This window comes from Clytia hemisphaerica, unplaced genomic scaffold (genome assembly GCF_902728285.1).
Source record: "Clytia hemisphaerica strain Z4C2 unplaced genomic scaffold, Clytia hemisphaerica genome assembly, whole genome shotgun sequence".
NCBI lineage: Eukaryota > Metazoa > Cnidaria > Hydrozoa > Leptothecata > Clytiidae > Clytia > Clytia hemisphaerica.
Genome location: NW_027104297.1, coordinates 1,310,208 through 1,335,635, shown reverse-complemented (window position 1 = coordinate 1,335,635; position 25,428 = coordinate 1,310,208). Strand labels below are relative to the sequence as shown.

At 35.6% G+C, this 25,428-nt stretch overlaps 3 protein-coding genes across 3 annotated transcripts; 1 reads left to right on the top strand and 2 right to left on the bottom strand.

Moving 5' to 3' along the window:
- Positions 1–2,293: 2,293 nt before the first annotated feature.
- Positions 2,294–3,940, bottom strand: LOC136817332 (soma ferritin-like). Its single transcript, XM_067073679.1, has 3 exons — positions 3,599–3,940; positions 3,199–3,291; positions 2,294–2,775 (listed from the first exon to the last, which is right to left on the bottom strand). Exons 1-3 carry the CDS (start codon positions 3,695–3,697, stop codon positions 2,458–2,460), a joined length of 510 nt encoding a protein of 169 aa, XP_066929780.1. The 5' UTR covers positions 3,698–3,940; the 3' UTR covers positions 2,294–2,457.
- Positions 3,941–5,953: 2,013 nt separating this feature from the next.
- LOC136817331 (growth hormone-regulated TBC protein 1-A-like) lies at positions 5,954–12,829 on the bottom strand. The gene is made up of 11 exons (XM_067073678.1): positions 12,752–12,829; positions 12,460–12,614; positions 11,785–11,831; positions 11,484–11,598; positions 10,549–10,670; positions 10,232–10,328; positions 9,946–10,009; positions 9,206–9,314; positions 7,942–8,079; positions 7,756–7,803; positions 5,954–7,422 (listed from the first exon to the last, which is right to left on the bottom strand). Exons 1-11 carry the CDS (start codon positions 12,766–12,768, stop codon positions 7,330–7,332), a joined length of 1,005 nt encoding a protein of 334 aa, XP_066929779.1. The 5' UTR covers positions 12,769–12,829; the 3' UTR covers positions 5,954–7,329.
- A 7,651-nt stretch (positions 12,830–20,480) lies between these two features.
- LOC136817330 (uncharacterized) lies at positions 20,481–24,985 on the top strand. The gene is made up of 3 exons (XM_067073677.1): positions 20,481–20,603; positions 20,886–21,730; positions 24,891–24,985. The coding sequence occupies exons 1-3, from the start codon at positions 20,590–20,592 to the stop codon at positions 24,941–24,943; spliced, it is 912 nt and encodes a 303-aa protein (XP_066929778.1). The 5' UTR covers positions 20,481–20,589; the 3' UTR covers positions 24,944–24,985.
- The last annotated feature ends 443 nt before the right edge of the window (positions 24,986–25,428 follow it).

Genomic DNA, 25,428 nt, shown 5'->3' with positions numbered 1-25,428 from the left:
AGCCATGTATAATTACTGTATCATGCATATTGTAATAATTATGCATGGTTTTATCATTGTTTTACTGCTGGACTACATAATTATTCAAGAGGGTGGCCTCTTTGAAAAAAGGTCTATAAGGTACACTGGGAATGTACAATAAGGTACATGGGGTACGTATGTATACGGGGAACTGCACAATAAGATACACTGGAACGTACAATAAGATACACAGGGAGCGTACAAAAAGGTACCCAGGAACACACAAAAAGGACCAACGGAGAGCGTACAAAAGGTACCCTGAAAGCATTCAAAAAGGACCATGGGTAGTGTACAAAAAGGAAAATGTACCAAAGGATCCCCGAGAGCGCACAAAAGATACAAGGGAGGGGAGCATACAAAAAGGTAAACAGGGAGTAAAAGCATATATTATGATCTAGTTTTCTTTTTAGCATCTGGCATCAAGGCTAAAAATGGGGCACTGAGATGATGGAAATCAGAAAGAAATTTATGCTCACCTTCTTCTCTAGATTTCCATGTGTTTCAGCTTCTTTCTCCACCCTTCTTCTTCTCCTTATGGGAAAAACAACAAATACAGCACACAGAGGCAGTCCCCTGAACTTTACACACAATCATTTGTTTTATGAAAAGCTGGTAAAAACCCCTGCAAAGGATACTATTTTTTTCCCCGCTAAATCTTCGCAACGATTTTTAGTCACGTGACTGAAGAGCCTAGTCATAATGTGCAGCACGAATAAAGAAAACATTAACATCGAAAATGGAAGAAACGGAAAAAGGCCGTTTTAATAAATATTCCCCTATAGTAGGGAAATATTTAAAAAACGTGTAGGGGCATTTTATATTGAGGAAGCTGCGTCGAAAATTCCGTCCAGTTTCGATAATTCAATCAAAAGTTATGATGATTCCAAGTTTCTGTTAATGGGGCTTAATGTTACGCCACACTTTGACGTTCATTTCTCTGCTTTCTTACACACAAAAACTCTCTCCAGACAAGAAAGCCTCAAAACCAATCATAAAAAGCTTTCTTTTATACTCTCTATTTAAAAAAGAGCTCAAAGCCGAAGAAAATTAGCGAGTTTCTTTTAGTCGAAAAGAGTTCAGGCATTCTATTGTCCTTAAACAATAGCGCCATCGTTTAGGTACCAAAAGCTGAACATACATATGTTTTATACAGAAAAACCAAAAAGTCTCATTAATTGTCATTAGGTATTTTAGGCAAAACAGGTGACGGGTATGTGCGAGCCACAAAGGTCGAACCTCTACAACTCGAATGTCTCAAGTTGTTGATCTCATTGAACACGTTTTATGACCCCTTCAGTTAACTATGCCTTGTAAATCTTAGTCATTGACCTGAAACTTATACTCGAGCTAATTTAGATTCCCAGTACCTGTTCGAGTTAAAAAAATATAGTAATACCTCCTCGGAAATAGGTTATTTTCAACCCTTTTTATCAATAATATCAATATTACTCACTTAAACCTTTTCTGAAGGTCTGTAAGTTTTGTTCCAACAGGATGCAACAAAATTTGATAATCTTCAGTGATACTCAAAATAAGTTTTTGAAAATTTAGAATTTAAATGAATTTGAAAAGACTTTCATCTTCATTTTCAAATTCTGAGAATATTTTCGTCAAAAAGCTTGCATCGATGCACAAAAAGTAATCTTTGCAACGAGGTTTTAACTTCAATCACCTTTTCAAAAGTACGGACTACTAAATATTTTCCTTCAAAAATACAATACTGACATGAAGAAGGAAGGGAAACTGGTTAAATTTGCCATAATTATACCCTAACCCCCCCCCCCCCGCTGGGAATTCTACTAAGTTTCAGGCTATATTTTTTTGGGTGCTGGCAGGCATTATAGATGGAAAGATCCATGTCAAATTTCAAGTTCATACCTTTCCTGGTTAGCTCACAAGTCGGCTATTACAAGAATACTAACATATTGTAAAAGAGTCACTGACCCTTAGTGATTTACATTTGTCCTGTTCAGAGGCAAATTCCCAAAATATTTCTATTAATCCGTATTTTCAAAGGAAAATATTCTTAAGTATCTATAGAAAATCCAGTTCCTGTATTTTTAAAGGGAAATGGGTTTTTATTATGATATATACGTTTCTTGTTATAAAAAGCTTAACTTAGCTCAAAGCCTGGATATTCCTTATTTTTCATAGAACTTCAGCCTTGAAATTCCCTTATTATCAACTTTTTTTTGGATCAGACTTGGTAGATTAAAATTTCAGGATTTTTTGACCAATTTGCCACGGTGGAGTATGAAGAGTGACGAAAGAATTTCAGACAACATTCATGTCTTTTCTTACCCAATTACTATGATATAGTGAATTAAAATTTACAAGATTCCTGTAAACTACAAGTGGTTAAAAAGTGTGCATAACAATTATTGAGTGAGTATAATATCTGTAAAGTTTACTCCATTGTGGTGAATTTGAACGAAATTATGATTGCATTGTGAGTTTGTCAAATTGGTAAATACCCAAGCCATCTCCGCATCTCTTGGCATTGGTAATGAGCTTGCCGATTTCATTGATGGCATCAACTTGCTCGGCCAAGTAGTTCTCCTCCAAGAAATCGCACAAGTGGGCATCATTGTTTTCTCCAGCAATACCGTGAAGTTTAAGGAGAGAATCGTTGACTTTTCTTTCCAATGCAAGAGCATCTTCTAGAGCTTTGACATGGCTTTCCCATTCGACTTGTGGGGCCTTGATGTCTTGCAATACAATTCGTCCACCTCTCTTGTTTTGGTATTGCATCAACTATAAAATAAACAACAAAGAATTGAAAGACAAGTACAACTTTCAGTAGAGACCAGCACAGTAATAAATGTCTTTATACACATGGTTCATCACTGTAAGTAGAATCTGGCAAGATGGTAATAAAAATTAGTTATTGCCCTTTTCTTAAAAAAATACATAGAATCTTCCCAGATATTGCTGGGTAAAAGACGAAGGGTGTACAAACACCCTATTTCAAATTTTCCAAAAACTTTTGAGAAACACACTGTAAGGGGTCGATTTGCAAAAATTTAGCTACTCTACTGCACCATAACCATCCAAATTTCTGTTTACAATTATGGAAGTTTTCCTTCCACTCAATTGAAAGATGTCAAATTTGCTCAAAACTGGGGCAAATTCTTTTAGGGCTGCAACTATTTTGAAAGTAACCTTTTGGAGTTATACCTTCTCAGCGTGCTCACGTTCTTCATCAGAGGACTTCTTGAAGAATTTGTGGAAGCCTTCCAAAGCAACATCATCACGGTCGAAATGGTAAGCCTGAAAACATTAAAAACTTATTTAAGAAATGGTTCTTTCTATTTTCACGAGAATTTATCATCCAAAATTAAAGATGTGGATCAAATGAAAAGACCCACAAAACTCAAATTTGCCTAGGCACAGCGCACACAGGAAGGAGCTATGCTCGAGATAAATTTATATGGAAGAAATTCATAGCCAGAAACAAGTGAATAATCAAAAATAGGACATTGTTGGCTACCACATATTTTTTGCCGGCAATAATGGGCATGCAAACCTTAATAGCCAGCTTTAAATGAAAGTTTCCTTTAAAGAAAAAATAACTTACCATTGACATGTAAACGTAGCTGGCATAAAGTTCCATGTTGATTTGCTTGTTGATAGCAGCTTCACTTGCTTCAGCGTAGTTTTGACGAATAGCAGACATCTTGGTTTAGGTTTCAAAAGTAAAGTGTGTAAGAAATACTTGAATGAACGTTTGAAAAAAGTATTATTTTCGTTTTTGATAAAAAATATATTTACAACACTGTACAAGATCTGTCAGTTCAGAAACTCTTGTATGTTCTATCACTGTAGAAGCAGCACAGGAGATTTCTTCTTGTTTGTAACTTTCTTGTTTACAACTTGATTTATATAGGCGACTATCACGTGATATCGAATTCCCTTAACGATTGGATTTTTTGCAAAAAGTTCGAGAAACTCGTGATGAGATGTTATTATCAATTATGCATGACCAAATTTTCCGGGGGTTTCTTATAACTTTTAGGGGTCATTTTCTTAGCTTTTTTAATCTAAAAAGTCATTAAAAATATAACTTTTCAAAATCTAAAGTCAAAAATGTACGTCAAATTAGTCTTGTTTGAGAATACAGCTTTTTAAAGCTCAAACATAATTTTATTAATTAACATACAGGCCCCCGGGCCAGCTCTTCAATTTTGCTCTCAGCTCTCTTTTTAAGATTACGTAAGCGTAAATATTGAGAAGGGGAACGTGTAATGGTTGTGCCATAAATCATGTATGGATTTGGAATGTTCTAGAATATTCTAGAAAGATTTTTACATAACTTACCAGCGAGAGGGAGTAAATTCGGCTCATTTGCTAAGATGAGATCATGGATGGGAGGGGATGTGGTCTGGGGGGCTCTTTGTGAGCGGGGGGGGGGGGTACTACCCTTGTCGACCGACGGGGGTGCTCCGCTGAGTTTCGAAAAATGGACCCTACGTGGGACTCGAAATTTGTGAAAAAAGTGACCCTGAATGGGACTGAAATTCCCCAGCAATGCTAGCAAGTTTTCTACAAAAATGCCATAAATTCTAGGATTCTAGCATGACGTATATTACATGCTAAATTTAGGCTGGATTTCTTCCTAACCTAAGAATACTGAGGAGAATATATCAGGATGGTTTTCCCAATAAAGTTTAGAATATCCATGATAAAATGAACCGCAGGTAGCACTATAAAGAGCACGAATCGATTGATGGATGTCAGTAGCCTTCTTTCTCTAAGCTTGAGAAACGTTAAAAATTCCTCTCTAGCACATGGAGCTTTTGATTAAAATCAATGGCTGTAGGTGTCAACACGTGTTTTCAAATCAACTGCCTGGCCACTGAAGTTAAAAAAATTTAGTTGGAAAACATTTTACTTACTACTACCTGGCCTAAGGAGCTATTTATTTCCTCAAATAAATAGGTACAGGTATACATTTGCTAGCTGTTTGTACTTTTTGAGTGTCATTTTGATGAAATAAAACAAAGGCAGTTCCACACAGCTAGAGAGGGCGGATATAACATAAGAAAGAAATTGAACATTGGCATGTGTAGTTGTGTACAAGCACGTCAACAAACACGAATATTTTAATGACAAGTTGAGAAAAAGTTTTTAGTCCGACCGCAAACATCCTTTTGTAAATGGTTCTTGTTATTTTGTATATGGTTCAAAATTAGCTTTTTGCTGAATGACATTTTTCTCAAAATTGACGTTTGTGCAAATTATGCAAGTCATGATGCAAGTAAATGAACTTCTGCAACTTTTTGATAAAAACTAATTGACTTATAATTTAAAATTCACATTTCTAAAAAATTCAAGCCTCTAAAATCTTAAATGTTCAGGCAAGGGATTATCCTAGAAAACGAAAAGCCGCATCGTTTTAAAAATGTTATATGGCTGATCAAAAATGCCACATTTCAACAGAAAGGGGTATCTAATATATTTTTCAAACATATTTCAAGCATGATCTAGAAATTTCTTTCAACTCAATCGTACTGTGTTTAATTTACAAATTTTAATTCTTTGATCTCAGCATGCTATCTGACATTTTACGTAATGATGGACGGTTTCAATTATCAACGCGATTGATTGACAGAAAGAGACCACTCTCAAACGGACTCCCACTATCATGGCATTTATTCTAGAATATTCTAGAAGCTTTTTAGGAAACATTAATTAGTTAGATAAAATGCTGACGTAAAGAAATAGTTTATTGTATTAAAGCCCAGTTTGATTTATTAGATGCGCTCAGCACTTATTTGACTCAGCAATCTTTTTGCTCTCGGTACTAAAAAGTAACCCTCATTGACATTAAAAGGGGTGTTTTACATAAAAGTCATATAATTGTAAATGTGTCAGCGAATCCTTACTTGGTCAATGTTTGATTTGTAAGGGAAATGAGTAATTTCGCATTGAATTTTAACAGAGTTTATAATTTTAATTGGGTAATTAAAAAACATGATCTAGCAATAATACATAATACATTTTCAATAATTAATAATAAAATTTCTCTCCAATAAAATAAACAATTATGCCATAATAATTTCCATAATTTTCTAATAATGGGTGATAACAATTAAAATTCAAAATATGGCTTCAAAAATACGTAATATTTAGTTCATCAGCTCATATTCATAAAAAAAGGTATTAGCCTGGATGCTATTTTCATAGAGCGTTATTGCACTAGAGACACAAGGTAATATTTGATTACAACATTCCAATAGATCTTTTGCAGCCGTTTCCTCTTTTTTATCATTAATTATATAATTAAATTAAAAATTATCAGTATCTGAAGGCAGTGTCCTGCAAGCTCTTAGTTTACCCCTAAACAATAATTTTGAATTTGCAAATTACTTGTAAATATTACTCATAGGAGGGGGTTTGACTACAAAATTTTGTTTTAATTTTCTATCATCGCGTAATTGAGATGTAAGTCACTTGATGTAAAGCTTGTTCGAATTACGCAGTTTTTACTTATTACATAACTTATTGATGCAAAAACTTTAGTTGATGCTTTACAGCCATCCCAAATCTTACAAAACGTCTTTTGAACGTAAGATGGATGTGAATAAGACAAAACACACAATATAGAAAGAAATATTTTACAAAAATGAATTTAGCAAAAAAAAAAGTCGCATATAAACAAAAATACTATGCAATAGTGTATAAAAACAGGAACAAAATAATGTTATGATAAAAAGAAATCTAAACTGACATGGAAATTATATTGTTAAAAATTATAAAATTTATCTCGTTAAAATGATTATAGAATTTATAAATTCTCTGGTATAAGATTTGGACAATTTCCTCGCAGGCAAAGCGAAAAAATTACAGTGATAGAAATAGACTGTATCGTTATGGCAGCCATTGACATTTTAAACATTTTAATAAAGACACCTACATCTTGATAAAAGAACTTTATATTCAAAATCAATGAGAATGTCTTTTAAAAGAAAATGCAATAACTTAATCGTGATTAAGAATGAATAGATTTTTCAAACGTTATTAGTAATAATTTAATATCTTAAAAACATTCCAAAGAAATGTCATGGTATGATAATCATAATTAGTTATCTGTATTAGTAATCATGGTTGATAATAATTTTGATAATAAATTGAAGTTTCGGTACTTCAAGACCTTCCAAGGTCCATTACATTCCATCAAAGAAGTTTAGAGAATTAAGGTTTCTTTTTAGATTGACGAATACATCTGAGCCAGCTCATAAAAAAGGGCTTTTATAATAATCTCTCAAACCCGACCACCATTTCCAATCAACAAGCTGCCTCGCCTCATCATCTCTTTTCAGCTTCAATTTCTAGCCGTGCTTCTTCGCGTAGCTTTTGGATTTTTGCACGTGATAAGGATTTTGGTAAGATGAAACATTGCTGTGAATAAAAGAAAAATGAAAGAAGATTTGAAGAAAGCATAAGCAGTTATAACTTTGAAAAAAAAAGAATTGCGAATGTCAAATTAAGAATCTTAAGATAAAAATATAATAAAAAATACATAGAGAAATAAATTCATGTTTTAACCCAGATTTAATAAGTAAAAAGGATTTTTCCCGGGGCACTGGTTGGGAAGTTTGGAAGTAGAATGACCTGGAATGACACTTAAATCCGAGGCCTTCAAAAGGTTACCCCTAACTTTTTTACTCTAAACATTCAGACAATTTAGATATAAGTATATGGTGAGAAAAGATGTTATTTCCTTAATCATACCTGCATAAAATTGTGACAGTTTAGAGCATTTTCGTCATGAATAATTTCCTGAACAACAGAAAAGAAAACCAAAAAATGAATGAATCAACGAATGAGTACGTGAAAAAATAAACCAATAAAATATAGATCTTGCTCTCAAGACTAATGCAATTTTCACAAATTAATATCATTATGATAATTTCATACCTTAAATATATTACAAAGTAATGCGAAATCAGTTTGCGCCAGAAATTTTTCTTTGTTCATTAAGATGATCGTTAAAGCAGCTCTCAGAATGACTTTCGAGCCTTCATAAAAAAGGCAATCCCAAACACGAAGTTGTGTCTAAAATAAAGAGATAAAAAGGTCAACGTAGTATAAATTTAAAGGACGAAACCTTCATCATACACTACTGCTAAAAAACAGAAAAGGCGAAGTCAATTAAATTTCTTGTTTCAAGCATGCCCCCCATTAATTTGCAAAGGAACTTTTTTCATCGTATGTAAATTCTAAATATACCGTTTTAGGGGTAAAATAAGGGCGAAACATTTTATTTTTTGCGTAGACAATTAGTTTTTGATTCTTATCCCATGACATAATTTTTGTGGTCTACGAAATGAGTTGTGCGTGGGATCCATTTTCAAGAAAAACAGGTTTTAGACCTTCCAATCTTAATGAGGTTTACTAGTTGATAACCAAAGTTACGTGAATTTGTTAAATCTGGTGTTGTTAGTCTTTCTAAATTCTGATTTTAAAAAGCTTCTAAAGTAAACATCAATATTTGAATTGATTCTTGTTTACATAGACTGTTTGTGTCTACAGTGTGCGTCAGTCAGTAGATTGAAATAAACAAAAATAAACAGCACTTAATTCCCCCAAGTCACGTGGAAATAGAACAAATCTAGAGCTTCATGAAAAAGTCACGTGAAATAATATTCGGACGATTTTTCTAGCCTTTTTAACTATAAAAAGCTTCAACCCTTAGACTAGAAAACGATCTTTTTCAGGGAAGTACAATTTACATAGTGTCCTCCCCCCCCCTTATAAAGGGGGGGGGGGGGCAATTTTCCAATTTTGGATGGGTGAGGGGGGAATGAAAATTTGAATAGTAAAGGGGGGGGGAAGAGGGGGAAAACATCGATAGCTGGCAAATTTGGTGGGGGGGGGGAGTGTTTATTTTAGGATCCTATATTCAGTATTTTTTAAAGTTGTTTTGATGTTATTTAGGATTTTAATTTTTCATTTCATTGTTGTTTTAAGTCTGCTTTTCTAAGCATGTTTAATGTAAACAATACATTTTCGTTCTATTTTGTCTAGTATACCTTTTGCAGCAAAATTTTTCGTTTGTGTCAGGTTGAAATTTGAGAAATTTATATAGGTATATGGGGGGGACTCATATTATCAGAATTTTCTGGGGGGAAAGCAAAAAAGAGGGGGAAACTAAAAAACTTAAAAGTCGCAATCAATCTACCTCAACTGGCAGGACGTCTGTGAAAAGACAAACAAACCATTTGGATGCTAACAGTTCCATGTCTATTTTGTTCTGTGCAAAATGTTGACTCAGGTCGGGAGCTAATAAACTGAAAACGAAGAGAAAAAATTCAAGATTGCTTCAAGAAGGTGAAAATTTCTGAAATTGGTACCTTAAGTGGATTAATTTTCACGTGGACATTTCGCGAATTGGCCTCATTTTGGGATTTCAAATATTTCGCAAGGAGTTATTTTCGGACAATATTCGCGAAAACCGCGAAAATTAATTTGTGAAATTTAATTCACTTAAGGTATTCCCAGAGACAAGAAATGACAGCCTATACAAAATGGTATTAGAAAGAGACGTAAGATAGAATTAGATTTTTAGAAGGAAGTTTTTATATTTCAAAAACGACCCCATTTTCGTTATATACATTTCATGATCTTTCAGATAAGTGTTGAAATTTATTTTGAAATTTATTTAGAAATTTTGTTTGCAGGGTACTGCATCATAAAATGCCCCAAAAAGGGTTCAAAACCTTTCTATTCAAGGGCAACTTGCAGCCACATTTCAAGGTAAGAGCCTTTTTCGAATTAATTCCATCAGATTATGTGTAGTCATGACTGTATCTCTTAGAGTTCATCCCCTCTGGAAATTTCTCTAATCTCATTTAAGTCATAAGCAGCCAAAGTCCGAAAAAACTACTAGATTACAATTAAATTTTCATTCACTATACATACTTTATCATCTTTTGTAATACTTTGCATTCTATTCGAAGTCCCAACATATGAGTTGAATAAAAATCTAGGAAGGAAATGAAAAACAAAGTTGACAACTGAGATAATTATGCATAAATTTTCTTAGAAGATTATACAGATATCTTAGTGAGAAAGTGGAATGAAAATCTTGGATTGATCTGATCATTTAGAAACTTTAAAAGTGAAAGCCTTAGAGGTCACAAAAACATAAAAAAATTATCCATTGTTTATAGTGTTTCGCTTCCCTCTACTATAATCATATAGTTACCTGGGACAATATTTTCGACCAATTCGACAAGCAGCCAGAAAGCATTTTCTTCATTTTTCGTGATCAGAAGTAACATACCAGCAATATAATTCAACCCCTGAAAAATATCTTCCTTCATTCAAGAAATTCTAAAGGGACACTAAGGGAGTTATCCGATTCAGCAGGAAAAGCCTACTCTCTGATCATCTTTGTAATCCTGATTTATTCAAATTTTTGAAAAATTGAGAATTTTGTGTTTTTACTTTTAGGTTTTTAATTTCTTTGTTTCGGATTATATTATTGTGGTTATTGATCAATGATCAATATTTATAACTTACCTGACAATATCCAACTTTTGTATTATAGCTTGCAAATGCGGTCAATACATTGGCTAAAGGGTCTAGTAATCCATCTTGTATTTCTTTAAAGAATACATTTTCAGGGTACGTCCTACGTATATCTGCAAAAGAAAGGAATCTTTCAAAACACTTGACTATTATAACAATTCATGAGCTCCAATTATACAGTACTCAAGGCCCTAAACATTAAGATGAAAATAGCTAAAAATGGCTATTAAGTTCTGTCTCAATATCATTTTCAGCGGGAGACAAAAAACGCTATAACTTTTGATGGAATTCAAATTTTAAACAGCGGTTTTATGCTTGTTGAAAAGCCAAGCAGGAGTGGAATATTATCATAAAGAAAAAACTCAAGAAAATAGGAAAATGAAGATTGAAAATGAAGAAGAAGAAAATCAACTTAACAATTATGATATAATGATCATTTTGACACGAGTGATTCTTTGATCTTAAAACATCATTAATGTAAAAAAAGTTTTCAAAGAAATTTATTCTATCAAAAGATATAGTCCAAAGTTTATTACTTATTGACTTCAAAAACCATCGAACCCTTATTAAAGTGAGTCAGTTTTTAAGCTGTAATTTTTGACTGAATGAAAATTTTTTGAATTTTTTTGCATTTATTATGTTCTAAGATTAAAGAATTTCTGATATAAAAATTAAGATCATAGCATTATTCTATAACAAGTTGATTTTCTTCTTCTTCATTTTTCATCTTCGGTTTTCCATTTTTAAAACTTTTCTTTTTTTTGATAATATTCCACTCCGGATTATCTTTTTAACGAGCACAAAACCCGCTGTCCAATTCGAATTCTATCAAAAGTAAAAGCCTTTTTTGTCTCCGCTGTAAATTATATTGAGACAGACTTTAGGTTGCCTTCTATCATATTCTATCAATACTAAATAGTACCCACCGATTTTTATTGAATCTTTGACTTTTTGTTCGGCAGTAGGTTCAGAAACTAGCTGGTTGTATTTATTAGGGCTTTGGTCTTTCATTTCTTGTGCTTTAGACGTCGCCATCCAGATCTAAAAAAAAGGGCAAGTCAGAAGGATACCAGAAGTTTGAATTAAAACGAAAGAAGATGCACTTTGTTTCAGATCAAATGGAAAATCATCAACAAGATTTTGACTTTTAATTTAATTAGATTCAACACATCAATAAAATCACAAATCCAAAATTATCGTAAATTGTCGAACGAAACATAATCTTACCTCGCATCTATGTTCACTTGGTATGCCTTTACGGATATATCTTTTCACTGAAATATTAAATGAAAGATATTAGAGTTTTATAAGACAATGGTTAAAAAGCATTTAGATTCGTCTTAGATGGAATAGTAGGGGGGAGTTTGTACAGAAATCACTTATACTCGCAATATATCAATAATCTTAATTTTTTGAGATCTTTCCAAAAATATACAACAGGTCTCCTTTTTCTCAAACTAAAATTTGCATTAATTTTTCACCCTATGATTTTTGCCTGAGACTGTTATATTTGTCCGAAAATCACACCAAAGTGTCTGAAAAAAATTGGCACCCAAGTTATTTTGATGCCCCTACCCCTTAGGTTTAAAATGTATAACAAGTGCTTTGACTAAAAAAATCAAGCAACCTCAAAAAAACGAACAAACCCATCTTCAAATTTTAACAGGGTTTCTGAGGGATGAAGATTTAAGAAATTCCCCCTACTAGAAATTGAATTTTACACAGCAATTGGCACATATTCTGAAATTGAAATTTTGGTAAATTATGCAAAATTTTGAGATTGGAGAAGCCTTTTTCCCCCACTGAGTTGGGAATCCGAGGGAAGAATAATGATAACTGATAAGAGTAACAAGTTTGGAACAAATTGTCCGAAATTATGAAGAAATGTTTTCTCTTATATACCTTTAGTGGACCTGCTGACATCATTTGTTCCATTCAACATTTTCTCCCACTTTGCCAATCTCCGCGCCAAAACACTTAAATATTCTGCCATGAATTTCTCATAAGATTCATAATCAAAATCTTCTGCTCGTTCAAAACCATATTGGTCAATCTCACTGAAAAATGAAGAAAGAAAACATCAAATGAATCAAAGCAATAAATTTATCTGACGTCGAGTTCTGGCTTTCCATTTTCAAATAAATGCTATAGAATGGAGCTATAGATTAATCAAAATGTAAAAAAATGTCATTACCCATTTATTGACGTCATCTTCTAATATTTTGAAATGTCACTTTTCTTTTTACTTTTCTATCTTATTATGCTAAAAGCTGAAAGCAAATAAAAGTGTTGATGAGAAGGAGAAAACGTAACAAGAATTCATTTCTTAAATCTTCATCCCTCAGAAACCCTGTTAAAATTTGAAGATGGGTACGGATATGAGAAAGTACTTTAGACGTACAAACTTTGACGAGTAGAAACTTTCCTGAGGTCGAAAATTCACAAAATTTACGACATCTACTTTCGTGAATTCAAGGAAAAAATACTTTTTGCGAGCATAAACTTTCGCAGATTGGATGATATCAAAATGAAAATTTTCAACAAAAAATGACTTAAATTAAAGTGACGTAAATGCTCCTTGATTTTGACTAAAACTGGTATTCTATGAGTTCAATGGCACTTTTTAGGCATAAAAATGCAACAATTACTAATTTTGATTCTGATTTGGAAGCTTTATAGATTTTCAACTTTTTAGAGAATTTTTCTATGCATAAACTTTCGCAAGTCACCTTGTTAAGAGTTTTCAAATGCATTTACTTAATTGCGAAAAAGGCCAAGATTCACAAAAATAGCAAAAGTTTGTACGCCTAAAGTACTCCTTATACAGGGTTTTTAACATCTTGAAGTGATTTGGAAATTGTTTTAATAAGGGTTATCTTGGTTGATTTGAATTCTTTTATATTGTAGGCCAAACATTTTACTTGAATGATTGAATTTGAATGATTGAATTTGGATGATTGAATGAATAATTACAATTCATAACATAAGTCATTTTTGACTCTACATGTAGGAGCCGAATATTTCCCCTTATGGGAAATGAAATAGGTGAAAATTTGGTACATAGACATAAAGAACCAAAACCAAAAAAAATGTCTTAAATAACTAGCTAATTACTCTAAATTTATTCAGTTTGACAATTTCGGGCTACAAAATTTTAGATTTCTGTCTTCGAAAACCTGGCCAGAACACACCCCAACATTGCGGGGAGGGGGGGGGGCAAGTTTGGGTCTGTTAAAATGGCCTGAAAAAGTTGCTTTTGATAGGTGCTGACTTCTTCATACAGTTGAAAGAAGATTTTTTATTATTTAATCCGTACAGGTGAAAATTGTTTATATCGGTCAGGGTTAGGGATCAGTTAGGGTCAGGGTTAGAGTTTGAGAGCCAAAATTGGCTGGAATGGAGTAGCATTCATTGCTATTGGTAGGTAAAACTATACTGGCTCTAGGCCCTGCCCTGGTAGGAACACCCCTAGGGTTGAGTCTAATCCTGGTATGCTAATATATATAGGTCTGTAAAATACACACTATTAAGCAGTTGGTAAAATCTGTGTGTTTCCATTTCAAGAAATTTTGCGCAAGTCATCAATGAAAAGCAAGAAATCAACAAAAGAAACCAATAAAAATCAAAGAGAAAAGCTGTATATAAGTGGGAAAAAAAGATTGTTTGCCAATCTTGGGGATTTCAAACTCAAGATTAAGTTGGCAGGTTTCATGAGTTTTCCTGTGGTATATATATATGAATTGACTCCCCGGATTGGCAACATGAAGAAATAGAAGAAAAACTAAAAATCTATCCCCTGGAAAATATTTAGATTGTTTTATTTTGTTCAATCGCAAATGCTTGTGAAAGCGCCAATTATTTTATTATCCAATCACAGCGATATCGATTGTTTTATCTTGTCCAATCAAAAATTTGCTGTACGATTGTTTAAAAAGAAATATCCAATCAAATGAAGGTAAAGCCATTTCATCCATTCAGAAAGGATTCTTTGAAAAAATAAGGCTCCCATTAAATTCCCTCTTTCGTTTTTGAAAACTAAAGACAGAAAAAATTCATCCTTTAGAATCAAAGATTGAAACAAATAAAGTTAAATGACTACTCGTTATCCAAGGCGCTTTTTAATGAAATTAACATTTTCAAAAACTATGAGAAATTGCCTAAAATTTGAGGCATAGATGAAAATTTTTGAGCCAGGCCAAGCTTGAAAACTAATTTAAAGATCAACTTTCCAAGAAAAAGATCTACGGGGGAGACGGAATCCACCTAGATCCGCAATTTGTCGGAAATTTTGCTGGACCTCAAACACTGACTCATTTACATGTGCGGAATTATCTTTACTTTAGCCTATAAATGTATAATCAGGTATAATAAACAAGGCTTTAAAAATCGAAGTGCTGTCTTGGGGATTGAATGACAAAATTTGGTTGGTTGATATTCTGGCTGTTGCACGTTTGCAATCAGTCATTTTGTCAAGTTTTAATTTAATAATTTTCTTGGGAACTTGAGCTTGACAGACGAGCTCTAAAGCTCTAAAACAGCATCTAATAACATTAAAACCAGAATATGATTCTTCAATGGGAATCAAAACTATAAAGTGCACTTACAAACATCAATTTGTCAGATCTAACAAAATTAATAACCGCACGTCATCATTGACAATAAAACAAACGATTTTCTGTCAAGAGCCTTGTAAACATTCCAACAACTTCCATCAAAACGATCTATCACAGCTCAGTCTACAATTTTTAGCGCAGTCCGACTGCTCTATTCACTGAATTTGAAAGATCTTCTATGTGGCGTATTTTTGCAAACTTCAAAAACTGATTTTTGTCCTGCTTTTGCAGGACTTTGGCTGAAGTGCTTGCGTGCAGCATAGGGTACAAAGTCCAAACATGCTTTTCCCGTAATTTTTGTGTGAAGAGTTAGGTCTATACTGCTTGATTCAGCAACTCTCAGGTAACTCTCATCCTTGTTCTTGTAAATTCATCCTGTAGATTAGATGACTGATGTTATTTTTTCTGAAAGCTTGATTTCCTAATGTGACTAACTGCCTGAACAGAAGAAGGTTCTTTTTGCGAAGGAAATTTATGAGCGAAGCAGTTTTGCTACATTGTGTGCACGTACCTTTAACTTTTATCCCAAGCGAAAATTTGCTATATAAATCACATCTTCAATCTGATGATTTTGTCAAAATGACCTTGAAGGGTTTGGCTTAAAGCCACAAAAATTTTCTTGGTTTGGTAGCTAGGACTGCGAAATGGTGTGCCCTAGCAGTGAACAGCAAAAAAATTACCGGAAGCCGAAACACGGACTTAAAAATAAACCATACGCCCGCGCTTGATAGGATTGATCATCGGAATGGCTCGATGCTGGATCGATATGTGATCAATGGATTATTTAACGATCCAGATAGGAGATCGATGGAAGATTCAGCCATTAAAAAGTCTTGAGTATCGATCCTTTGTTGATCCATTATCGAGCTAGTATTTCAATCGAGTATACCGATTAGTCATCGATCATTAATCGATTCGTCATTGATCGTTAATTGATTCGTCATTGATCGTTAATCAATTTGTTATCGATCGTAAATCGAGTACGAGTCGATAGGGTCGATAAGATCGATAAAAGATTGATGAAAGATGAATAAATAATCGATAAGCTGATCAAATCGGTTTCAAATGTTTATTTTGCTGTTAAATGGAAAAAAATTAGTTTGAAAGATGACAGAAAGGATCTTCACTTGACTTTTAAAAGTAACTATCAAGTATCAGATAAGGTCAATAAATGAGAAGTTTTTGCCGGTTGCGCGGGCGGGAGAAGTGCTCTTTTAAGTGAACTAAACTTACTCCCGGCCGGGCGTACCAGAGTTGGGAGCTGACGGGGGTGACGACTGACTTTCAAACTTTGGACCCTTACCGGGACCAAAAAGGAGAAAACAAAGGAAAACTTTGGGAATTTTACGACCCCTAAGTGGGGGATAAAGACAATTACACACATGTAAATGGGTCAGTGTTTGAGGTCCGACAAAAATAGCCTATCCAGCAGTGCGCGGATCTAGGTGGGTTCAGTCTCCCCAGTAGATCTTTTTCTTGGGAAGTTGATCTTCAAATTAGTTCTCACGGTTGGCTTGGCACAAATTTTTTAATCTATGAATCAAATTTTAGGTAAAGGACCCTGCCGACGCACCGGACTTAACGAACACCGGACACGCAAAAGTCCGGTGTAAAATGAGAATTTTTTTTACCACCGGACAATTTCTACACCGGACATTAAGGAAGTCGGATGTCCGGTGTCGGAGAAGGATATTTTTCCCACCGGACAATCAACACACCGGAAATGACCAGTCCGGTGTGTCCGGTGTTTCTTAATTTTTTGTTTCATAAATGTCATAAATTCATAAATTTCATAAATTCCCTGTATGTAACACCAGACTGAGGCCGGACTTATTGCGTCCGGTGTAGCAAAAGGATACTTTTTGCCACCAGAGAAATACACCGGACAGTCCGTTGGCAGGGTCCTTTAGGTAATTCTGTAATTTCTCATGGTTTTTCGCGAATGAATACAAAATTAATTTTTGATTTTTGAATTAAAGGAAATATAGTATGTAATATATTATATTCGATTGTCAAATGCCAAAAGATATTTCTTTACTTTACGATTAATCTGCTGTGTTGCTTCGCCACTTACCCCCGGATTGTTTTAGTAGGCATTTCAGTCATGTGAATAAAAACACGCGTGCATGTTGAACCCGACTGTGGACTGACCGAAATTGCAATTACATAAATTATTGTGAAAGTGAACGCTTACGACGAAATTTAGGAAATCAAAAAGACAACCTTTGTGAGAATGTTGAGTTTTGTTTATATGGCAGTTTGTGATGGACTGCTAATTTCGACACCCTTTTTATCAGCTGAAATTGATATAAAGGTTGAAACAGTTTTTCTTTGCTTAATGGTCAGAGAGGGATTATTCTTTTTTGCGAAGCGAATTTATGAGCGAAGCAGTTTTGCTATATTGTGTGCACGTACCTTTAACTTCTACCCCAAGCGAAAATTTGCTATAAAATTTCCTTTATAAATCACATCTTCAAACCGATGATTTTATCAAAATGACCTTGAATGGTTTGGCTTGAAGCCAGGAAAACTTTCTCGGTTTGGTAGCTAGGACTGCGAAAAATGCCGTTTTAAAATGGTGTACCCTAGCAGTGAACAGCAACAAAATTACCGGAAGCCGAAACACTGACTTAGAATCTTAAGTTGATCAAATTGCCGCGCGGGCGGCACGTATCTAAGCAATCTAAGCAGTGGTTCTTCGGTTTTAAATGTTTATTTTGCTGTAAAATGGAAAAAAGTTTGTTTGAACGGTGACAGAAAGGATCTTCATCATCCCTTGACTTTTAACAGCAAGTATCAAGTATAAGGTCAATCAATGAGAGGTTTTCGCAAGTCGCGCGGGCGGGAGGAGTGCTCTTTTAGTGAGCGAAACTTACCTTGCAAAACCAAGTGGATATTCTATGATAAAGACGTACGGAGGTAATCAAATTTGTCGAATTTGTCAAGAAATAAATCAAAACTGCCCAAGAACCAACAAGCCATCTTTGTACATTTTTGTTTTTGTTTTATTTTTATGTTTTGATGATTTTGACAGACGATTCGTGATTCGAATAAAAATGTTCGATCGTTCGACTAATATCGTTCGATTTTATTAAGGCACGCACCATTTATACTAGAAGAATAACTAGAAGGAAAAAAACTAGTGTATATGTATAAGAATTGCGAAGCCATCCAGGCAAGTCACTCGATTCGCAAGTTGCAAGCAAAATATTTATAGGGTCACACACAAGTTTAAATAGATTCATAATCAATTCGTAAATGTAAACCCCGCGAAACCCAGACAACTGCTCAGGTTCAGGTTCAGGAAGACCGAGCATCAATACACTCTAACACTTCAGGTGTACAAACTTACGACGTTTACTTCTACGGATTTGAGGAATATTATATGATCTGAGCCTTGAGTATTTTTATTTCTTAGTTCTTGTTTTAGACTCGTTTACTTCCGGTTTCGAACTCCTTGCGTTCAAAATCGAACTTTCGAATCTTTCTAATTTTAAATTTCGAACGTTAGAGTAAAAATAACGTTCGAAAACTTTTTTCCTAACATAACATAAACACCCCTGTGTCATAGACCCGCTGGAAAACTTGGCAAAAATTTCGTCCCGGGAGGGAAAATACCTCTCTAGCCTCTTCAAAAGGTCTTCCTTGCAAAGAGCCCAGAGAATCAAAGAAAGTTAAACAAACTTTAAACATCACTCGGTTTATTGAGACAGGGATGTGAAATACAGAGGATTTCAAGACTAGAATTTAATTGAAATAAGTTGACTTATGTAATTTCAAAATTCAATAACCATATTAATTAGGAGTATTGTATCATTGCATCGTAAATTCTGAAAAATTTAACAAAGTTCTAAAATTATATCTAAACTATTAGCGCTGTAAAATCCTGAAATAAAAATAAAGAAAAACCAGATAAATAAAAACTGAGATATAGAAAGTATTCTTCAACGATTCTACTAAGTAATACCTCTAAATTTTACTGTAATTTTTTTCAAAGTTGGGAAACTCTTCTCTTAAGTTTGCTGGAGGCAAGTACTTTTACCCTCTTACTTGAGTTGTTGACAAACAGGAGCAAACTCTTCACATAAAAAGTAAAAAATGTGTGACTTTTTTCTCGGCTGTAGCACAGGAATTTAAAACAGTTAAAATGCATCCATAAACATAATGTCATGTTTTGTCGTTGTATTTCGACATTTTACAAGTCATTACCATTAATTACCATTACCAACAATAAAATCCTTTTTCATAATACAGTCACATGTCAATGTTCTATATCTCTGACCATCGATGCGTATTCATAAAAAACAAACCACCAAAGATCCCACATCATCGAGGGTCGGTCAAGACAAAATTTCAAAAACAACGACAAACAAACATTTCTCCTTCCACTGAATAAGGGGAGGAATAAATTCTTCCAGGTTAGCCATATCCAAAAGCGCAAAATATTTTTGTTCCCATCAATTCAAAACATACAAAAAGTCCAGTGATGCTCAACATACTACCAAGATTCAATCTAAACCAAAAGGAATGGCTTTCCCACCATATGTATACAGTTCATTTCTTCAGCTTAGATCCTCTTCTTGCAATGAAGCAATAACTCTGTTGAGCCTTGCCTGTCGATGAAAGAATAAAAATTCCATCTTTTTTCTTCTCATTCTGCAAGTTCAGCTGCTTAATTCTTCGTTTCTTTTCATCAAGCACCATCTCTTTTCAAAACACCAATTTCTCTTTTCAAAACAACAATAAATGTTTGTTTGTTGTTTTTGTCAACATTCGAATTTGGAAAAGTTCGAAAGCCCTTCGAAAGTCTTTGCTCGAGTCGGGTGTTGTGCCGCCGTGGATTATGTGGTGTGTTTGGGGCATTAAGGCTCTTACGACCCTGTCTCTATAGTGGCTTTATTAGAGGGATTTTTAGTGTCTCTTATTTTGCTAGCAACTTGCGAATTGAGGTGGAGTCTGGATCGCTTCGCAACCCTTATACAATACGGCTAGTCAACCAGTGATTCAAGCTTTCATATTATTCCTGTCTCTAAAAAAGGGTGTCGGAATTAGACGAGGGATGTCGATATTAGACCAACTTACGGTATTGTATTGTGTCTACATACACCACACCACCCATCATACGAAGAAGCCACGACACGACCCTCGACATGGCCCGAGAATTCTCGGGCCAAAACTTTTATTGGAATGCGAATAAAGCCCGAGGATGGCCCGAGCATGGCCCGAGTTTTCGGGCCGCGGGCGGGCCTCACGCGGGCCACACGCGGGCTAACTTTTGAAATCATGATTTTAAACCCGCGTGTAATTTCATTTCATAAAATCTCCGCCCAATCTAATATTGGTTACCGCCCTCACTCGGATAGTAAATCTAGGACATCGTCCTAAACTACCCCTCTTAGCTTTCAACTCGCAAAACAAGATGGCGGAACAAGAGTAAGTGTAATTAAAATTCTTTGAATTCCCCAAATATCCAAGTAATCTGACACATATTGAAAGTGATAAAAGGCTCAGCCATCACTGAGAGGATAATGGGTCATAACTAAGTTACTCATTTCACTTCGAGATACAGGAACTAGCTGGTATAGCCATAGATTCTTTTTTTGCTCGTTGTTTTGTCAGATCAGAATCGAAAGAAACAATAGGTTAAGCCCCCAGGGCTAACCGTTCCACAATACTTATTACCTGTGGTAATATGTTTTCTCTTTTATGTCACAGGATTGCCAACAAAGAGAAACAGGCAGCTGGCTCAAGTAAGAGAAGTGCTGACGTCCTGGGAGAAGATGAACTTGAAGGGCCAAGAGCTAAAGTGTCTTGTCTAGAACTTTTTGAAGAGGACAATGCAATAAACTTAAGATCAGATCTAGCGGATCAAATAAACAACTACATTCGCAGACATGTCTCGGACAAAATTCTAAAAGAGAAGATTTTGGAAGACTATCCGATTCCATCTAACATAGACAAACCTCAGAAATTGGATATGTTTATGAAGGACACTTTAACCTCTTACAAAGCATTTGCTATGGCGAGAGATAGCCAATTGTATAACATTCAGTCTGGTATACATAAGATTTTTGGACCACTGGCCAATCTTTGGGAATTGGCTGAGGAGGACAAGAAAGACCTGCTTTCTAAGGAGGATGTCCCAGACGAGGTGAAGGAAAAGATGGAGGAAATGTGCCGTTCCTTTACCAATGTTATTGCACTTGTCGGACAGGCGTCGAACAAAGTTGCATATTATAGACGTTTAAACATGGTTGAAAATATGACAGGCGACTCTAAGAGAGCCAAGGAACTTCTAAGTGAAAATGAAGAAGTTTTCAATGAAAAATCTTGCAACCTTTTTGGTGAAAAGTTTGAGGATCTCATTGTCAAGTTAGCCAAATCCAAAAAGAAATCAAAAGATGCATTGTCTAATCTTGCATCACCCAAGCCGGTATCCAAGAAGCCCTTTCACAGGAGCTCTCTATCAAATGCAGATCAAGGAGGAGATAGGGGGCGTGGAAACCGAGGTGCCTTCAGTGGTTGGTTGGCCAGGAGTCAGTCATCCTTCAACAAAAGAGGTAAGCCATCCTCCTTCAAATCTTCTGGAAATTCTACCAATGGGGAAATTTCCAAATGTTCTCCCAGCAATAAAGGGGCTTTTTCCAAAGGAGATCCCTCAAACACCATTAGCAGGAAGGACAAAGTTCTTCCTGGAAAACTGGAAGAAACTAACAAGCGATCAGATTTTATTAGAGATGGTGAGCGGGTACAGAATCCCTTTTCTAGAAAACCCTCCCCCAGTTTTGAGACAAAACCCTTACGTTTCTCAAGTAAGTCAGGACATGAGGGAATTAATCCAGGAAGAGGTGAAAAGTATGTTGCTCAAAGGGGCAATCGTGACAGTGACACCATCACCAGAACAGTTTGTCAGCCCTCTATTTTTGGTGCCAAAGAAAGACCAGGGGCAAAGGCCAGTGATAAATCTGAAAAACTTGAACAAATTTATTCCATACGAACACTTCAAGATGGAGGGATTATTTTTAGTGAAGGAAATTCTGAAGCAGGGGGACTGGATGTTAAAAATCGATCTCAAGGATGCATATTTCGCCATACCTTTAGATCAGCATTCTCAGAGGTTTGTGAGATTCGAATGGGACAAGACCCTATACCAATTCCAGTGTCTCTGTTTCGGTTTATCTCCAGCTCCAAGAGTGTTTTCAAAAATTCTGAAGGTTCCAATTTCACTTCTGAGGAGATTAGGGATTCGTTTAATCATATTTCTGGACGATATCCTGCTAATAGCCTCGACTCAAGAGGAGTTGAGACAGATGAGGGACACAACTATTTTCCTTTTGCAAAGTCTTGGGTTTCTAATAAATGTCAAGAAGTCAGTTTTCGAACCAACCCAAAAGATAGAATTCTTGGGGATGATAATAGACTCAATCAAAATGACTCTAAGCCTTCCAGAAGAGAAGGTGGTTGCCATAAAGAAGCAATGCTCAGAAATGTTAGAAAAGGAAAAGGTTCCCCTGAGGGAGTTATCGAAACTAGTGGGCAGGTTGTCTGCCTCAATGCTAGCAATATTACCAGCACCCCTTCAATACAGGAGCCTTCAACGACAACAGATTTCAGAGTTGAAGGAACAGGGTTCATACAATCACGTAGTGGAATTGACAGAGGAGGTGAAAAAGGAAATAAATTGGTGGCTCTTGAACTTTACAATGGGAGGAGTCTAATAACCCCACCTCCACAGATAGTAATCCAAACGGATGCCTCCAAAACAGGATGGGGAGCTGCTTGTCGGAGTTTAAGAACAGGGGGTCCATGGTCTCTGGAGGAACAGCAGGAACATATAAATGTTTTGGAATTAAAAGCAGCCAGGATAGGTCTATTGACATTCATACCAAGGTTCAGGGTAACGTCGGTTCATATTCAGATGGACAATACAGTAGCCTTGAAGTATCTCCTAAAAATGGGGGGGACCAAGAGTGCCGCTATGAATCAGATAAGCAAGGAAATCTGGGATTTTTTGATGGCAGGCAAGATCACCCTTACTGCGGAATAACTCCCGGGGAAAAAGAACATAGAGGCGGACACGGAATCCAGAAGGAGGGACTCCAGCGAATGGAAATTAAAACCATCCCTATTCAGAAGACTGAGTCAGGTGAGGGGCACCCCGGACATAGATCTGTTTGCATCCAGAGTGTCGAACCAGGTTCCAGCTTATTTTTCTTGGAAAATGGATCCTTTCAGCCAGGGGCAGGATGCCTTCCAACAGGATTGGAGAAATGTCATGCCTTTCCCCCCTTCTCCCTAATAGGAAGGGTGCTAAGGAAAATAGTATCAGACCAAACCATGGTTCTTCTGATAACACCAGCCTGGCAGGGGCAGCCTTGGTATCCAATAGCACTTCAATTGTCAGTAATGAATCCAATTCTTTTACCTATGGAAGAAGACCTTCTGAAACATCAAGGAAAGGTTCATCCTCTAGTCTCGAACAGATCCCTCAGGCTGATTGCATGGATGTTGTCAGGGAACAGCTTGCTTCAAAAGGCGTATCAGAGAAATCTTCGGACCTTATCGTCAACTCCAGAAGATCAGGAACTCAATCTCATTACAAATCGGCCTGGGGAAAGTGGGCTAGCTGGTGTATGGAACAAAAGATTGATCCCGTTCGATGTCCTGTAAAGCATATTCTAGATTTTCTTACTGATCTGTGTACAAAGGGACTCCAATATAGTACTATAGGTGGGTACAGATCAGCAATTTCAGCTTTCCATGAAAATTGTGATGGGTCTTCGATAGGGGAACATCCTCTTGTCAAAAGGCTGATGGTTGGTATTTTCAACAAGAGACCACCTCAACCTCGTTATGGATTCACTTGGGACGTTGAAACGGTCCTTAGGTACATAAATGGTCTAGATTCTTCTACAATAGACATTAAGTTACTGTCATTAAAACTAACAGTACTGTTGGCCTTAACCGGGGCATCCAGGGCTTCGGAACTTAACATTCTTGATACAAAGTTTCTATCTAAGTATTCTTCAGTTTACATCTTTGAACTAGATGGTGTAACTAAAACACAAAAGCCTGGGGATTCGCCGACTAAAATAAAATTGTTCAGATTTCAGGAGAACTTATCTCTTTGTGTGTGCCATACAATAGACGAGCTCTTGTCTAGAACTAAGGAACGAAGGGGAACGGAAACTAGACTCCTAATATCACATATCAAACCATATAGAAGAGTTTCTACAGACACAGTTTCAAGGTGGTTAAAAACGATAATTGGATTAGCTGGCATTGATACTAAGATTTTTAAAGGACATTCTACAAGATCAGCGACCACTTCTAAAGCTTCCAGTCTGGGGATCTCTGTGAGGGAGATCTTAGAAAGAGCTAATTGGACAAATGAGTCCACTTTCCAAAAATTTTACAACAGAAAAATTGATCCTGGTAAAGGGGAGAAATTCCAAAAGGCCTTATTGAGTAGCTTTGAACAGGGGTAGTTTAGGACGATGTCCTAGATTTACTATCCGAGTGAGGGCGGTAACCAATATTAGATTGGGCGGAGATTTTATGAAATGAAATTGAGGATTGTGCAAGGGCCCAAAGGGCCCGCAGTGCAATCCCGATTTTATGAATAAAATCGAAGCCAACGATCTAATATTGCCCGCCCACCATCTCCCTTATTGGTGTTTCATTTCATAAAATATGTTTTATTTTTTCTCTACTTGTCAGGTAATTCTGCTTTCAGAGGACGCGGACGTGGCCGAGGAAGATTTGGTGGATGATTGAAATATTATTTCAATGAAAGATACGATTCTTAAACTAAATATTGATATTGTTTCTTTCTTTCTTTATGTTTTATCCCGGACTTGTCCTAGATTTACGATGCGAGTGAGGGCGGTAACCAATATTAGATCGTTGACTTCAATTTTATTCATAAAATCGGGATTGCACTGCGGGCCCTTCGGGCCCTTGCACAATCCTCAATTTCAGGACTGCATTTTTTCAATATTATCTCTAGAAAAACTTGATTTCACTTAAATATTTGCTATTAAACTGGTCCTGGTTTTAAACTTTGAAGCGTGGTCCACGAGGAGTTTGTTAAGTTTATTTAGCAAGATGAACTGGATGAAACGCGACGAAATAAATTAAAATTAACATTTTCACACATTTTCAACGTCATTTTCACGTTTTAATTTCATTATGACTGGACAAGCTGGATTAATCAATGGAATCTTCTGACACAGGCACAAAGGTATAGGTTGAACAG